Raw genomic sequence first — 18,482 nt, 5'->3', positions numbered from 1 at the left:
AGCTTATAATCTTCTTTTCTTCAGCTGTATGAAAGACCTCACATACAACTTTGTATCTGTCCATGGAAACCGAATCACAGCAGTTTCAGAACACTGATATTCACGTGCAGTTAGGAAGTTGGGAATTTCTCCCAGTAAATCTAAGAATTCACAGACTAGAGCTTATTTTCATCCAGCCAAGCTCCTTGATGCACACTTCAGGTGCAAAGATACTGGACGTGTGCACATAAAACACACTATTTCTTAGTGCAAGAACTGAATCAAAAAAATCTACACAATTACATCATCCACCCTACCTACCTTTGCAGGAGGCTTCCAGGCATAACCACACTCAGCGCCAGATACAGAGATATATGAAGCATCTAAAAAGATTTCAGGCAAACTGAAAGCTTAATTCAAAGGCTTCAGCTATGAAAGAGAGATCACACCAACTTCAGCAACCTGCATTTTATTTTTGAACCACCCATATCAAATGGGCAGGTGAGTGGTAAGAGACAGACATTTCCAACTTAAAAATAAATTCTGAGATGTGAATTCATTGCCTCAAGCAACAACTCGGGAGTTTGTTTTGGTAGCAAAATTTAGCAATATCTGAAAACATAATTACCTCCCCTGTCAAAAGAAATTATCAGGATTTTGATTAGCCTCCTAAACCTCAAGAGGTTTTTATGTTTAAGTTAACGGAACAGGTTATGACCTTGACTGTTCTTTTCTAGTAAGACAGCACCCACATCCAAGAGGGCAGGCAGTTACACTGTCAGTAGTGCTGAGAACGATACTTCTCAGGTTAAAACAAAGAGTCTTATAAAAAAGTAAGTGTGATGAAGTACAGAACCATTATTTTACTCAGCTTCAAAATGAGCAAACCATGATTAGGAATTTCCTTTCATAATTTAAATACCAATTACAACACTTTCTCCAGAGACTTATCTTGCAGCTAACCATATGATGATTCCAAGAAGCAATACTCCAACAGCAAGTACAATAATGAGGATGCACATCTTCTTTCGGGACCTTTGCTGCCAATAGAGAAAAAAACAAGTTGATTGAAAACTGCACCACCACATCAGATGACTACTCAAATGCTTTTATGGTCCTATTGCTTGTGCAATCTAACTAAATTGTGTCCTTACTAACAAATCATATGAAGTTATTCACAAAAACAAAAAAACAGCAAAAACAAAAAGCCAAGTTACCCATGGCTTAATTCTAGGGCTATAGTATTAATAGAATAATTTCAGTGGTATTTTCTGGCATACATAATAAACTAATTAAAGAGAATGCAGTAATGTAATGAATGGATGTAATTAAAACACCGGGGGAAAGAAAATGTGAGAGAGCAGGTGACTGTGTACAGAGGAAAATGGACAATCAGTCTGCACAGTACGGGAAGTAGAAATGGTCTGCCAGAAAAAAAAATAAAATTAAAGACTATTAATGTAAATACAGAAGGGGACAAAGGACTGCAATTTTAGACTTCTGGAAGATTGACTTTGCATCTATTCACAGAGTTATTTTAAAGTTGTTTTTGTCAAGTTTCTTAGGTACAACCTTCTCTTAAAAAAAAAAAAAAAAAAAAAAGGGGAGGGGGGAAAAAAAGGAAAAAAAAGAGAGACACCTGACTAGAGATCCAGTTATACAGATGTCGGTACAAAAAAGTGTAAGTTATAAGCATGTCCAGAACTTTCATATCTCCCATACAGGTCTGTAACTTGAGACACTAGAGCATGCAAAACTAGCAGCAGTCTGTCATGCTTTATCTGCAGGATATGGAATCTGAACATTTCCTTCACACCAGGAAAGGAAATCACCAGTGGGTTTCACAGGTTTTTCCTGATAGCCAAGGGACAATAACACTCAAATCTCAGGATTCTAGGCCACAGCTCCAGAAGCAAAACCAGACTTTGCTCTATTTGGCAAAGGTTTTTCTGCCTGGGCGTGTTTGTTTTTTTTTCCCCCTGCAGAACTACATCTATGTCAGTTCTTCATTGGAGCTGACAGTTCTCTGCCCAGTACCACAGTACCACTCACACTACCAAGTTTCTTGTCTTAACTATTCTCTTCTCCTACTTTTAGAATCATAGAATGGTCTGGGTTGGAAGGGACCTTAAAGATCATCTGATTCCAACCCCCCTGCCATCAGCAGGGACACCTTCCACTAGACCAGGCTGCTCAAAGCCTCATTCAGCCTGGCTGAACACTTCCAGGGAGGGGGCAACCACAACTTCTCTGGGCAACCTGTTCCAGTGTCTCACCACCCTTACAGTCAAGAATTTCTTCCTAATATCTAATCTAAACCTCCCCTCTTCAGTTTAAAGCCATTACCCCTCGTTCTGTCACTATCTCCCCTTGTAACAAGTCCCTCCCCAGCTTTCTTGTAGGCCCCTTCAGGTACTGGAAGGCCGCTATAAGATCTCCCCGGAGCCTTCTCTTCTCGAGGCTGAACAGCCCCAACTCTCCCAGCCTGTCCTCATAGTAGAGGTGCTCCAGCCCTTGGATCATCCTCGTGGTCCTCCTCTGGACTTGCTCCAGTAGGTCCATGTCCTTCTTACTTTGGGGGCCCCAGAACTGGATGCAGTGCTCCAGGTGGGGTCTCACAACAGTATCGCAGTGTCACTTCTCTGCTCCCATTGTCAGATTAAGATTTCTTCATTTCATCATTTTACTTGCTAGAACTCAATCCATTTGCTGAAGTATCTTCCTTGTAATTTAATCTGTGTTGTGGCCAGATACTCTCTTTATACTCCCAGCTTCTTCCTTTTTCATCCCAGCAACCACTTCTTGCCAGCATTGCACTGAAGTAAAAATATTTTCCCTGTAACACTACTTAAGCAAGCTAGTAGACTAAAGACATGGAGAATTTAATTCCTCATACACTTGATGACCATTTCTACAAGCGCTGAAGCAGCAGTGGTAAAGGGAGAAAGAAAGGAGAGGAGCCTGGCTTTACCCAAACAGCTCTGCTGTGTGAAGGCACCCCACATGGCAGATGAGTGGTGCGTACCTCATTGAACCACAAACAGGAGCTGTGAAGGTACCAACCACGTGCAGCCTTGTCCCCGCCAGCTCGCCTGGGCCTCTAACACTTCCTTGAGGGGGTCAGGGCATACAGATATAATAGCTGCTGAAATTAAAATAAGTCTGCTGAAAGTGGAAATGATTTTTCAGTATCTTGGAACAAGGATGAATTTTCAAGCAAAGGAAAGCTCAAATACAAAGCAAACTACTCAATCCTTTCAAACACAGGACAACTCTGCCAAGTGTTTGGTCTCAGAGCCACTGAACAGAAGCTTGTCAGAAGTCCTGATAACCTTCCTTTGAGATCAGAAGATATTCATCCTTTCCACCTCAAGATAAAGCATTAAGTTTTTAATTTTTAATTTCAGCCAGTAAACTAACACCTTCTACAGAAAATTTTGGCTGCTACTATTTTTTTTCCCTGAACTTTGTCAGTATCAAGATAGGACCCATTAACCACACTTAGTGTGCCAGTTAGTGCCACCTAGAATACAGCTCAAGGACGCATACCTCCCTTTCCCTCTCCCACTTCTGAAATCAGCAGACAATCCTTCAGACATTTTGTCATTGATTTACTGTCCTGGCTACTACTAACACACATAAGAGGATTAAAAAAAAAAAAAAAGTCTAGGGACTGACTTTGACTTAAGAGGGAAGATTTATTACTAATAAGATTACTTCTAGTAAGTTACAAAAATGTTATAAAGAAGTGGCATTTAAAGGTATTTAAAAGGCTCTTCAGAAAAGTTTGAGAATTTTAAATATGTTTTTAGCATTAGGGCAGCAATTAACAGAAGCTGGATATATACAGCTTTGAGAAGATTTTAAACAGCAAAAATTGGTGCTAACTGGCAGCGTCTTAAGACTTCCCTGCTTATCTTCCCTACTCCTCCAGTGATCTTTAGCAGCTTGCTCTCCATACACAGGAATTTTTTACTTCTTGAGCTGTAAAAGGAAGAGTGAGTTTGTTTGTTTGTTTTTTAAATAAAGGTGTAACTCCAGGTGCTCTGAAACAGCCTGGCTAATTTTACAGGACACCCAAAGCATTCAGAGGTCACTGACTTTTGTTTTACAGTGACCTAGAAATACTATCATAGTCTAACATAAACCTTTAATTAATTCTCTAAGCCTTGAGGAAATTGATAAGCAAATTCTGAACCGCATAAGGAAGTAGAAGTCAAGACTACTGAGAAAGGACAGCTACACACAACTGGCAGTTGGCATTGACATTACCTGGTAGTTTGCTGCTCTTGACAGCTGCTGGTTTGCTTGCTGCACGTGTACATCTGCATTTTCCACATTGGCTTCTATGCTGTCTTTATTTTAAAATAAAACATTTCAAATTTTGGTTAATCATAACCCAAAGTTTTGGAATGCTGAAATACACTTGAGAGCATATGTCATAGCTACCCTTCAACTGCTGGTGTCTTCATCAATACCCAGAGTTCTATACCTTGCATTATGGAAGTTTGATCCATTCTATACTTATGTATGAGTTTATTTCTGAACCACCCAGGCAATGAGTAGCTGAATTCATGTCAGTAACAGCTCCTCTGCTCTAGAAGCAGGAACCTTTTATACCAATCAAGGTAGAAACTTTCAGTAGATTTTGGGGGCTTTTTGTTTGGTTTGGTTTTTTTGTATGTTTTGTTTTTTACTTGTCCTCCAACTTGCTACTGACTACTCTCTGCTCAGACTAAAAGTGTCCTAGGGCCTATGAAATCAGAGGAAACACACACAAAACACCCCAAGAGGCATGCCTCTTGTTTGGTAAGTAATCACACTGATACAGATTTTTTTTTTCCTGGAAAAATATGAACAGATTGCAGGCTAATGTAACAGAAAAACAGAAAAAGCCCTGCAAATGTATGCATAGACAACAGCATGCCTTAGCAGTAGACTCAAAAATGTATTTTCTAATCACATTTCATTAAAAGAATAAATCTGTTCACATGGAGGGCACTGCGGGAACCTTTGCTAAATCTGCACACTTATATCACTAGTCAATACAGTGACTCACACAAACTCCAATTTTATGTATAAACAGTTCAAAAATTACTTTTAAAGACATTTTATACACATTTAAAACTATATAATGTTTTAAACTACATTTTAAACACACTTTCTAAATATATTCCCAGTCTACCCGTTATTAGGTTGCATCTGATTTTCTTTAGCGTTGATACTGTCATTAGAGGAATTCTTCCAGTAACAGGAAGTTCTACACTGCTGATCTCCAGAGAGAGTAAGAAATTTTCAGAAAATATTTGAATTGGACTTACCTATCACATCACCTTGTTCATGAATCATCATCCCTAGATCTTTAAAAATTTCATTGATGTCCATAATATCTGCCTGTAAGGAAACAATCATCACATTAATTGACATAACATATGGTAGCATCCCTGCACATTTAGACACAAATATTGCTCCTTCTCCTCCCACGTATGCATCCATGTCTCTTTACACTACAGGATAAAAAAACCTTAATATGTTTATTTGGAAGGCTTTTTTGGTACTACGAGATCAAGCTTATAATAGAACTAATGGAAGATGAGTATGTGCACAAAGTACACTTCACATCACAAACAGGATCTCTCATTGCTGAGGGCTTGTCTACACACATACTTGTATTAGTTAAACTGAAGGGAAAGGCTCATGCCCACTTTGCTTAAAAGCTACCTGTTTAAGCCAAATTAATAAAAGCATGTGCATAAACTAATTTGCATTAGTTTTAGTAAACCTATTAAATTAAACACATACAAGTTTCACAAGCAAGCACATTTTACAGAGATTACCTCTATAATGTGGCCAGGCTATTGAATATATATTACATTATCCTATTACCACCTGGTTATGAGGAAGTGATCGATGCCATGTTACCACTGAGCATATCATCTCTTCTTAACTAATGACGGGATCAATTCAGCGTATGTTAATGTATGGGTGCCAAGGGAGAGATGACTGAAATTTGTACATAGAAGGGATTTTGCCATAAGCATCAGCAAGACTTCCTGGCAAACTCCAGTTCCAGCACCTTTGTTGATATTACAGATGTGGACTCCAGACTGGCTGGAAAAATTCATTTTGTCTTCACAGAAGTCTTTTGATGTCAGCATTTCATCACATGTGACAATTTTTTTTGTGTAGTTTACATCTTGTTTTTAAGTATTTTTAACTTTTTGACAAGTCCTTAATTACAAAAGTTTGAATGAAACAGAGTATCTCTATTTCCAGAAGTGTTCAAAAAAGACACAAAATGAAGATAGACGTTGAACAATACATTGGGAATACCTGTGAGGAAAGGTATAATTTTGCTTAATTTATAGTCACTGTTAAAAAAAGTGATATAATATGGCCACTATGTTGGAAAAAAATTATATGTATTTTCTCTTGCAATCACACCAGTACTCGCTTATTTCATAACTAAACCACTGAAGTTAGACACAGTATCAAAACATGGCTTTCATACAATAGATTTCTAATGCACATTTCACATCTAACGGTAATATTTGTAGTCTTAAAGGAAAAAAATCACACCCACAAACAAACCCTAACCCTTCAAGATTAATGTCTGCAATTAATGCTCATGCCACTATAAAATGTTTTCTCTTTGGAAGCATTAAAAGCATATTCTACTGTAAAACCACTTGCACTTACTTCAAGCTGCCTAATGGAAGATTCCCTCTCCTCAATAAGACGGAGGTCATCTTCTGTAATTTCTTCATCTTGCACTTGTGCTTGTGGTTGACTATCAAACAAAAAAACCCCACCCAGAATTAACAGGCACAATGAGAAATAACTCAGAAGAATAAAATGACAGTTAAATACATAGCACACACTTTACATTATCAATTAACAAAATGCAAGTTTTTACCCTTGCCTGTCTAGCTAACAGGGAAGGTCTAACAGTCACACCTTTGGCATAGGAAGTTGCTGCTGTAGCAACGTTGCACATACCATGGAGCTAGCTGATTGGAAATTCCAAGTATGAATGGTAAAGTTTCTTCTGAATTATAAACTGCAGAGTTTATATCCATCTGAGGCAAAAGCAAGATAGCCAACAAAACAGAACCTGAGATTGAGAAGCAGCTCTTGGAGAGTATAAAAGTAATGGGAGATCCCAGTAAACACTGGATCCTTATCACAGAACAGTTTTACTCTATGCACAGGTTGGACTCTACTTAACCTAAGCCTGGATCTCAGAAAGCCCAAATACAGACTTAGGGCAGCTTAAGGAAATGACTAAAGCCAAAGCACGGGGAAAGAAGGGGGAGATGATGTGAACTGCTCCTTTTTCTTCCCACGTATCCCACTAAACACTTGCGGTATGGAAGAAAGTCAAACTGAACAACGTATCCCAACTCCCTCCAGAAGAAGGCAATTGATCAGGGAAAAAAAAAAATTACATATATATATATATATATATATAGGCAGCTGGCTTCCCTGACAGCTATTTATTATTCTGAACTAGGTTAAGACTTATTAACAAATTCAGCCTACCTGTCCCAAGAGACAAGCGTTCCTTCTTTGTAGGTGTCTTCAGGAGCACCACCCTACATGATCAGCGTTTAAAAATATAAATAAAACATTATGGCCCTGAAAGGAGCACTGTCAGCATTTCTATAAGTCAATATTACAAGTTTTATAGCAAGTCAACTTCAAACTGAAACATGAGTTAACATATTCTCATCCTGGTTTTGCTTTATACATGCATGAAGCTGAAATACAAGCAAAAACATTCAGCTCAGTAACTGCCTGCTGAAACTTACAAGTACAGCAACGTGTATTTGGCACAGAGTGAAGGACAAAATTGATATGCTAACAAGTAAAAGCCCAACATCTCAAGCTTCTCAGCACTTCTCTACTTTACTACTGCATAGAAATCTGGCATGTGATTCTTCTCTGTAGGAAAAATCTGCTGATATCTAAGGGCCCAGCAAAAGCATTTAAAAGTCTACTGAAAATTGCTTTTGCAAGATTACGGCATGAACCCAGGGGCAGTTCATGCCTTTGTGTGACAAAAGTAAGGGAAAAAAGAAACAGTTTGAGGCTGGGGGGCGTTACAACTTAATTCAGCCTTTAAAACTTTCTGCATAATTCAGCTATGCATAAAAAGGAGCAAAGAAAACTTATAATAATGTACTTTTAATTATAAAGCACATGTTCTGCAATATTTGCAGTTAGATATGAGCTTTTGTAAGCAGCATTATGGAGGAAATTTTGACATTGAACACCACCAACACAATTGTAAACAGAGTATAATGGCACATTTTCCAATACTTACAGATACTCTTGAGCTGGCTCTTACTCTGGCTACAAAGTCTTTTTCTTTCTCAGCAGCTTGCCTTTGGAGTCTTTGGAAATTTGTTAGTGCTGTGGTGAACTCCCCCACAAGACGGTCTTTCTGTATTTTTCTTTGACGCTATAGGAGAAAAAGTTTTACCAAGTCAAATGAGCTCAGGCTTTTCAAGGCTCTGCCACTCCCAGGCTGCTCAATGCTAAGGGATATACTCTTTTTTTTTTTTTTTTCTAAATAGGTGTAAGGGAAAGCTGTCTACAAAACCATTTGCAACTGCATGGACAAACCTTCCTTCCCTCTGGGATCACATAACTGGACAATTTAAGACATTTAAAGAGCAAACCAATATATTTAGTTTCATTTAACATTTGTAAATGAGAAATGGGCAGGGACAAGAAAGCTTCTACTTTCTTTATTATCTGTTGATTCTAAAACCTACTGTTTAAGTGTGAACTAATTTTATACTGTGGATGCTAAAATATGCAAAGGTGATGGAATGGGGGGAAGGGTGCAGAAAAGAAAGAACAGGGCACTTCACATGTATTTTGCATAAATGCTGGAAATACATATTGAGCTGCATCTAGAAGTGGGTTGACATCCCCTCTTAAAATGCTTAAGAACTGGTAGGGGAGAGAAGAGGAATACTGGGCACTCAGGAAAGCCTGCACCATACTTCCCTAAATGTATACATTACATCAACCCTTCCTTCCAAATCCCTGAGAGGCCATAATTTGCCATTCATCAATCTGTTACTTATGCATTTCATTGTGAGGTAGCTTTGATGAAGATGCTCATGATAACAGGAGTAAAATTAAACAGTGAAGTATCTCACTGACAACTTCTCAGCTCCAAGATAAAGAACAGAGAAACCATAAAAAAAAAAACAAACCCCAAACATACTTTGCCTGAACTAGAGGTTATAGACCAAGATAAAGTTTTAACATCTCTATTAGAAGTTCACAGCTTGACAGGATGAGCACACATGGATCATGGCCTGCCATTTGAATTCAGTGTTTCAGAACAATTCATTTTCCTAAAGGCTCCTTGGTAACCAGCTACAGACCAGGCAAGTTGTTTGAATTACAATAACCTGAATCCATATTTTTCTGGGATCCTGTTGCTCTTGCCTTATTTAAGTGACAAATTTTGCTAGGATAAGAAACCACAGGGTGGCAGACAGGAGTGTGCTAATGACAACAGCCACTTCACATGTTACCTCCTGTTGAGATTTTACACAGACCTAGGAAAGAAGCAGTTTAAAGGCTGCACAAGTTGTTTTAGTAACAACTGCTGTTCACTCCTCTTAAGAAAGGAAAAGCGTGTGGACAAGACATAGCATATATGTTGGTCTTGGTGATATAGAACAAACCTACTGTGCATAAACAAATCATTGGGACAGTGGGTGAACAGGTCTGGCCACCTGCCCTGCAAGCAGTTTTGGCACACAATTCCTTGCCCCTGGAAGCAGCCAGAGTCAGCATCACTACAATGGATTACAAAGTACCCAGCTACCTGAAATCACAGACACAGTGCACTGCCTTGATTCCTACCATTTCAGTCAAACTACCTCATTCCCCATACATAAAAACAACTTTGGAACAAGTCTGGACTGCAACAAAATATTCTCATGTTGTAAGTGTCCCTGTTGTGCAAATGTGTTAACTAACTAAACAGTGCTTTGAAAGCCTGGTGAGGATCACAAACACAGGCATGCAGAACTCAAGTCACTCAGATACTCTACATGAGCTAACATGATAGTCAAACAAGCCACGCGCTTTGGTTTTATACCTGTTCACTTGTTGCAGGCAAAGATCCAAACTCTTTAATGTATTTGTCAGTTTCTTTGGCAAGCTGGTTGGTGTATTGCTGCTTCTGTTGCCTAAAACCAAATGCAAAGTTTCATTAGAGACCATTGGGTTACTTTGTTTGAATTTCACTGACTCTCAGAAAAGCAGCAGTACTGAATGTTTCTCTAAAGTGCAGAAAGACATTTTTATTCTGTTCTTCACTGTAAAGGTGTGACAGTATGGATTCCAGGTGGGAGCGATGCTGAAAAAGGTTTGTTCCTCAGTGACAGCATCATAACTCACCCTCCCCTTTTTTTGGAGGGAGGGGGAAAGAGGGGGTGGGGTGTTTCTTCTATTTTCCTAATGTGCAGCAGTTGGTTTCTAGTTATTATTAATATTCTAAACATGGTTTTTACAGCCATTTTGAGGCTATCAGTAGTTGGAAACACCTGGTCATTTACAAGTTCAGAATAACTGTAGAAAAGACCAAGTTTTTTCTGTGTGGAAGAACATACTGTGGCTTGTATATAATTATGATATCGCAGTTCATGAAAGGTCAGTTCCTGCTAGTTACTAGGAAGCTTATCCAGAGAGATCTATATTCTCCCATGAAACAACAGCTGTGAACTTAGCTGAAAAAATCATTATTTACTAATAGCTGTAATTGTGCTCAAAAAAAAGCGCCTTGTCTTCAACAGTATTGCTTTTTTTTTGTCTCTTTGCTTCTGATATTATCACTCACTCCTTTACTACATTTTTCCTAATCTTCATACTTTTTTCCTGGAACAACTTAAAATTCTTTACTTGCTTTTGCCTCCTCTTCCCCAGTTTCTTCTAAAAGTTTCATCTGGAAAGCGATTAGCAAACAATCAACTTAATGTTGACTGTTATTCTGTATGTGTTTTTACAGGGATATTTAAAATAATCAAATAACTCTTCAGATACATACCAACATGAAAGGAAGGGCTAAATATTTTGACAAGTGAAAAAGGGACAGATGAAGGAGGTTGCCCTTCCTAGGTTGCCCAAGGAAGTTGTAGATGCCCTCTTCCTGGAAGTGTTTAAGGCCAGGCTGGATGAGGCTTTGAGCAACTTGGTCTATTGGAAGGTGTCCCTGCTGATGGCAGGGGGGTTGGAACTAGATGATCTTTAAGGTCCCTTCCAATCCATACCATTCTATATGTCTATGAAAACTCAAGGAAGCTTACCATGTATATAACCTCCATACAGGGACTGGAATGTGTCCTTCACAACAGTTTCTATCCTGTTTAGTTGTGAATTTATGCCTAGATCCTGTCTGGTTATTGCATAAACTGTGTATGTTGATCTTCACCTATTCATAGTCACCAGTAGGACATCCACTGTGGATGGTATCTGGCTAATCCTATGGGCCCTGAATTTGGGCTATTACGAAGCAATTTGGCTGTTCACACAAAATGAATTTGATGCCTTTGGTCCAACACACATCTCCTGCTAGTATTCAATGGCCACAGTGCGGCATTAACCAGCCTGAAGACTGCCAACCTTCTCACCCACAGGGTTAGTGCAACGCGGCGCTCACCTGCATTTATGACGCCGAGATTAATGTGGGAAAGGAGTTCAGTGGAAAAAATCATATTGGTTCATTAGACTGTGCAGAGAAGTGGAGAGCAGCTGACTGTCTCTGCTAGTGGCATATGAATGAAAGTCCATCTTCAAGGGACTGAACATCACAGCATCTGCCTCGGAGCCTTGCTTCACTTCTGCTATTTTAGTATTTCTGGTACATGTTTATTCTATAATGTCACCCCTTATTGTAGCTTTCAGCACTAAGACAACATTCCCCTCTTTTCCCCAGTACCATATCTCACAAAAAACCTCACTATATTCATTACCTTGTGAAACTTACACAGACCGATTTGAAGAGTTGACTGGAGTGGAGGGGTGTGGGCATTTGTTTTTGAAACAGTAATATTGCTTTCTGGTCCTGCCACTTTCCCTTTGCTGACATACAGCACAGCTTTTACAGATGTACTGATACTGTAGGCAATGTACATGGCCAAACCAGCTGACTCTATTTTACAGACTATCCAAGATTAATTTTTAAAAGCACATCTCAACATTTAAATTTTAAGTCTTTCTCTATACTTGCCTTTCTCAGTGAGATCAAGCAGCCTGCCTAACAAAAAAACACCTCGGTACCTAAGAGGAGATTGTTTACAATGCAAAGAAATTAAATGTTTTCATGTACTCACAGCTGTTGCCTCAACTCATGTGTGTCTTGTGGTGTTCCAAGCTGGTGTAGTATTCTTTGTATTTCGGCAGCTGTTTGTGAAGAGGAAGAGAAATTTTAATGGGGCACAAACAATTCCCACTTAATTTTATGCATTTTTGCTTGACACTTCTAAAGCCATAAAAATTGACAGAAACTGATACTCAAGACTTTTTCAACCTACTACAAAGACTCCACTTAAGAAATCTCGGAACAACTAGTGAATGGTTTTTGCCAAGTCTAATAAGACAAAGCTCAGGGTTTCTTATAAAGGATGGGAAAGCATTCAAGTGTCGAGGTAGAAACAGGCAATTTAAAGATCACATAATAGTTTCATTAAGTATAAATTGGGCTTTTTAATATTAATTTTTAAAATAAGCAGGATAATTCTTATTCTGGTTTCATCAGATTTCATGCACGTCATTTTGGAAAGCCATATGAATGATTGCCATGACATTATTGTACACAAATATTTAAGAACCACTGCATTAATGCATTAATGAAGAAACAGCAACAAAGAATTCATGGGCTTACAGTACATTAGAAAAAAAAAAATAGGTCAAGTGACCACGTTTATTTTATAATTTTGAGATCCTTACATTTTTAAATGTGGGATTAAAACCACCAGTGATTTTTAAGTGTAGTTGAAAAATATACTTGTTTTGAACTGCATGAAGTGATGCATCATTTGAGCCCTATTTTTATCTTAATATATTTTACTGTTACATGAGAAAGCAAGGAAAAAAACGGACATACACTGCAGAATGAATATCCCTGATGTGCTTTTATCTCAGCTTAACACCCTTGTATCTTCTAAAACTTCTTTTTGCTCAACCTCAGCTAGAAGCAGACTTGTCTTTCCTGTATGTCTGTGGCCCTCTCCAGGCAAACTGGTGTACAACACAGTCAGTAGAAAATATGACAGTACGATAGTACGTGGGATCCTTCCTCCCTTTACTAGCATGCTATCTTTTTTTTTTTCCCCATATACAATTAAAATTGCAGTAAAAAGCATCTCTAAGTAATGAAAAAACCCCATAAAAATTAAGATATTTTTCCATATACCATGGAAGAGTGCTGTGAGATAGAACAAGAAGAAAGTTACCAGTGACTTATGTCAAGCAGTTATTAATTAATTGCAGTTATAAACCAGCAATTCCTTATAATATTTTTCATAATAATATTAATTCTAATCTTTGTTTCACAACAAGTCTCCAGTCAATTAGATAATACTGAATTTTCTACACTGCTTTACATAACGTCCAGATGTCAACAATTGCTACAGCCATTCCTTCTGTACACACCCAGGTAATGAAGATATTAAAAAAAAAAAACCCAACAATTTGTAAGTTAGTACCTAAGTTTTGCATGAGGTAAAAATCAAATACTTCAAGTCTTTGGGGGAATTGATTGGATATAGGTTACTAGAAGAATTACTGAATGGAACAGCACTGTAAGATGGGTTTCATGCAGCTTGTATTGTAATTGAGCTGAAAAGCAGCAAAACATAAGTGAAGATATCTGAATGCTGTCTACAGCCACCACTTGCTGCCCAGCGCCAGCCCTTCCCTGCTGGGTGGAGGTCTCCCACCTGCTGGGGCCAGGAGACCCAACCTGACGCTCCTCAGCAGCTGGACCCAGCCTGGCCACGCACTCCTGGCCACACAGACCCACAAACACCGACTCTGGGTAATTAAACCTTCTTTTTATGTTTGGTATTATGCATTGTTTTAAAACAGAGAGGCCACTGTCTGGTGTTATCTTCTGAATTCAACAGTGTGAAGGTTTAATATCTACTGAACTGAATACAAATTATCCTAAAGTTTTGTTTGTTCAAAGACATGCTCCCCTCTGATTCAAGAGCCAAGGTGCTCAGTTATTCTGGATGTGTATTTACAGGGAGAAGAAAGACAAAAATCCAAACCAAATGGCAAGCACTTTGTTAACAGCTGTTTTGCAGACAGAAAAAGTACCGGTGTGTCTGACCGCCACCTACAGATCCATTTTTTAACTGCAAACAAAGAAAACAGGTTTGTGTTTTAAATAAAGTCTGTCAGTCAAAAAATTCTCTGAAACGAAGCCTCTACTTAAAATACTTGCATTCCAAGTTAATTAGATATTTATCCTACTTCTAAAACTGAACAGAAATAGAAAATTGAGGGGAAATTAAATGCCAGCACCGTGTAGCTGCTCAGCTATACAATTCCAGGTTCAGATCTTGTGATTCAAGAATTCAGTACAAAATTAAAACACATTTTACAAAGAAATCTGTAAGTATGCATCAAAACAGCAAAGTTCTAACAGGCTTTCAAATCTCAAGGAGAAAAAATAAAATAAATTCAAGAAAAAAAACTAAGGACTGAACTGAAAACAGTTTTTCTAGGTTTCCTGTAATTTAGCATTTTCCACTTTAACCTTTCACAATAAGGATATTATTCAGAAAAAAACCAGCATTTCTCTTTTCCATTTTTTGTTCATATGAAGTATACCACATTGAAAAGTGAAACATGGCTCATTCAAATAAGCAAACAGAAAAAAGGTGGAGTAGTAAAAGTAAATTTTGGCCAGTCTTCAGCAGCACTCCTGAAGCTGTCTTCAGAATAAAGGCAAAAGTAAGTTGATAGGACCAGTACAACACAGGAAGCAGAGAAGCTGCCCTTCCTGAAATATTGATTTACAGTACCCACCTGAGTTAAAGAAATCTATCCTTTGTACTCCCCCATATTAATATAAACATGTTGGAGTATATGCAGGCTGAGAAATATATTTCTTTATAGTCTTATAATTCTTCTAGTTGGGTTTGGGTTTTTTTAATCAGATTTCTTGCTGTAGCTACAACTCATTTGGACATTTGATATAATATTATACATATAATCATAAAACCACCTAAACCACAGCCATTTGTCCAGACTCATTAACTCGTCCAGCTTTACTGATAAAAACAAGACTTAAAATAGACTTTAAGACATTACAACCTGAATCACATAGGTAAAGTAAGATCTTGTTCCCTCACATGTACACACAGACATCTTACAGAATTTGATTCAATGCAAGAACTGGCTTTGAAATATCTTAGATGAAAGTCAATATCCCTTCCTTTCCTCAGTGGAAAAGCAGGGCAGCCTTAGCCTCTCCTCCTGAAGGTTAGACTGTAGGAACACCTCTGCTGGCTCCTTCCACTGCCCCATTTGGGAAGCAAGTGTGGAGAGGGTCTGAGCACTGAAGAGGGAGAGCAAAACTGCTGGGATTACCTTTCATAAAACAGAGGCCCCTAAGCTCCTGGCCTCACTGCTGGCAGTGGTATTTATAATGGTACTTCCTCCCTCGTTTAACCAGCTTTTCACCCCTGTGCAGGAAGTTCAGTCTGGCACATCAAGGCACCTGACAGCTGCTTTGGTGTCTCTCAATCCAACAGTAATCTCAAGCATGCCAGAGAGCCAAGCACTTGGGCCCAACTCACAAAGTCCTAGCTCTGCACTATAAACATACTGGTAACAGGCAGGGAACAAAGATCAGAGCGCAGTTTTGATGGGTTCCTAGGTTACACCCTTTATGGTTTTCCTTTCCCCACTTTCTGATTCTTCCAGCTTCCCAAGAAGCTCTGAAAGACAGGGGTAATACGACTATCAGAGGTCCCTCCTGTCCTTCTGGACATTACCAATCCTGTAACAGAGCCTGACTGGATCTTGTGCATGATTTTAATCTATTTCAGTGCAAAGTCTGACGCTTTAGCTCAGGTTCCTTGGGTACGTACAGCTAGCTGCTGGACTTTGCTCAGGAGCTGCAGAAGGGCACACGTCATGTGCACGCAGGCGTTCTTCACCAAAGTCACCAGGATATGGCAACAGCCTCCGTCTGAGGTGCACTGACTCCTGCAGCCACTTCTACACTGAAGAACAGGTAGATGTTTGCATACAATGAAGATGAACAGCTCTTAGGGCTCATGCTGCAACCCTGCAGGAGCAGAACTTTGCCAGCTGTGAGCTGCCAGTGAGCCATTGCAGAACACAAGTCCCTCTTGAGAACTGGGCGATGCAGGAAGCGGGGTGCACAACACCACACAAGCAAAGGGCATTTCCTCCACGCAGCTGCTGTCTCACATGCAAAAGAAAAGAATTTCACTTTTTCCACTTGAAAATGAGTCTTGTATTAGAAAGAAGCAATACCGTACCAGAAAGAAGACTTTTCACTTGTCTTTGCAGCATTCCTGATCTAGATCTCATGACACGTAACTATGAGCTGATGAAAGCTACTCAGCTACGCTCAGACCAGTCACATGCTCAGAAACAGGTCAGACACAGTTAATGATGAGCCAGAGAAACAATTAAGACCTAATCTGAATTCCTACAGAGAAAATTATTTAAAAGTCAGCTCATGTTTACTTTTACTAAGCCAAACAGTGGTTCCATTTCCAGTCAGTGGAAGCTCCCCCCTCTAGTTAAAGAGAACACAAAAAAGTGCACAGAGAAAAATAGTAATAGTGTCTCATATAAAAGGCCTCATTTTCTCTACATGAATTACAGGAGTAGTGAGATTTACAGTGGAAATATTTACATTTTTTAACAGGTAGGAGTTTTTGAGGAACATCTTCTTGTCAGATCTGCAATACATATTATTTTTTCCATAGAAAAAATGTATTTCACATATTGGATCACACACACTATCCTTGCTTAACAGCTGGCTTTTAGCTGGCTGGGAAAGAAGAAAATTTCATCTCCTTTCTCCTCATCTTCCCTTATTTTTCAGCTGCCTCTGCAAAGCTGTTTCATTACCACAAGTAAATCCAAGCTGATGTAACTGCTGTTTCTGCTCCTTGCAAATGAACATGTTTAAGATCACACAGGAAGTTTCAAACTTAAAATAAAGATACAAATAAATAAATTAATACAATGAAGACCAAAACATAAACAACTTCTTGGAGCAAACAAAGCCATCTGCAACTTAGAATTAGTAATGACTGCACAAGCTGTAACACCATAGTATTGTTGCAGAAGAAAAGGTAAAAAAAACCCCAAACCCTCGAGTAAAATCCTAATGTCTGAAAGGTAAAGAGACGGGAAATGCAGAGTGGACTGTAGGTCACCCACCTTCTCTGGCAGGGCTGAGAAGTGTCCAAGCACCACATTCATCCCTAGCATGAGACAAGGGAAACTGAGGATGGTCTTACATTGGAACACTTACCAGTAACTCCAGCTACAGGAGAGAAGCTTTGCCAGGTTACCTACAATCAGCTGTCTTCCCATCTCAACCTCCATTCTATTTAACATTTGGAAAACTGAACTTTAAACCCTTGAGTGGCCACGACCAAACTTGTTGCAGCTTTACAGCTGGAGAGCGAGGTGAACAAACACATAACCCAGACAGTCCTAAAAAGAAGGCCACAACACAGAAGCATTAAATTGAGGGAAAAAAAATATGTTTAATGAGTGCTGCTTATTACCCTTTTGCAGTCTGGAACCTCACTTCTTACTTGGATCACACAAGACTGCATTATAGCCACGCAGCAGCAGTTTCCTTCAGCGCTACAGTCCAAGCCAGACCCAGCACATTGCCTAGTTCCATAAAGCCATGGTCTAGTGCTTCCACGGGAAATGTGGCACCCATTGGGTGTGCCTGGAAAAAAACACCAGCAGCAACAGGAGCAACAAACATTGTGCTGCAGAGGACAGGAACCAGACTAGCAGGCAGGGCGAGTACAATGAAACCTGCCCGACAGAACAGCAAGGCTTGGGACCTGTCACAGGAAGAAGGAGCAGAACACTCTTCCAACCAGCAGCTACAGCTGCTCCCAAATATTAACTGTAATGGTGAGGGTCCCCCCAATGCCAGTGTCTTTTACTTAACAGGGGACAGATAAGGTTTTAGTCACTGCCTAAGGTTCACAGGACTAAGACTAAAAATGGGTATTTAAAGCCATTGATTTTAAGTCATTTTGCTAGTTCCTGAGCCCAACAGAATAAACAGAATCAGCAAAGCACTCCTTTGTGTGCACCAAATGCAAAGTCTGCTCCACGTGAGACTCGGGCTCAGCTATGGCTTCATATGGCAAATAAGCAGTGTGTTCAGCACCAGCACAGTCACCATTCAGAAATGCTTCATCAAAGGCTTTACAAACACTGCCACC

The 18,482-nt window shown here is 39.2% G+C and overlaps 1 protein-coding gene across 1 annotated transcript in view; it reads right to left on the bottom strand.

Moving 5' to 3' along the window:
* Positions 1 to 336: 336 nt before the first annotated feature.
* Positions 337 to 18,482, bottom strand: part of STX7 (syntaxin 7) — a 26,072-nt gene continuing 7,926 nt past the window's right edge. Inside the window, exons 2-9 of the mRNA XM_010162944.1 lie at positions 12,342 to 12,411; positions 10,109 to 10,199; positions 8,306 to 8,443; positions 7,522 to 7,574; positions 6,679 to 6,769; positions 5,301 to 5,373; positions 4,252 to 4,334; positions 337 to 1,019 (exon numbers count right to left, since the gene is read on the bottom strand). Coding sequence (XP_010161246.1) covers positions 927 to 1,019; positions 4,252 to 4,334; positions 5,301 to 5,373; positions 6,679 to 6,769; positions 7,522 to 7,574; positions 8,306 to 8,443; positions 10,109 to 10,199; positions 12,342 to 12,411 — 692 coding nt within the window. The 3' untranslated portion in view covers positions 337 to 926. The remainder of the gene's footprint in view (positions 1,020 to 4,251; positions 4,335 to 5,300; positions 5,374 to 6,678; positions 6,770 to 7,521; positions 7,575 to 8,305; positions 8,444 to 10,108; positions 10,200 to 12,341; positions 12,412 to 18,482) is intronic.

The sequence above is a fragment of the Antrostomus carolinensis genome, unplaced genomic scaffold, assembly GCF_000700745.2.
Source record: "Antrostomus carolinensis isolate BGI_N321 unplaced genomic scaffold, ASM70074v2 scaffold1050, whole genome shotgun sequence".
Classification (NCBI taxonomy): domain Eukaryota; kingdom Metazoa; phylum Chordata; class Aves; order Caprimulgiformes; family Caprimulgidae; genus Antrostomus; species Antrostomus carolinensis.
The sequence above is the reverse complement of the archived record's forward strand: the minus strand, read 5'-3'. Positions and strand labels throughout refer to the sequence as shown.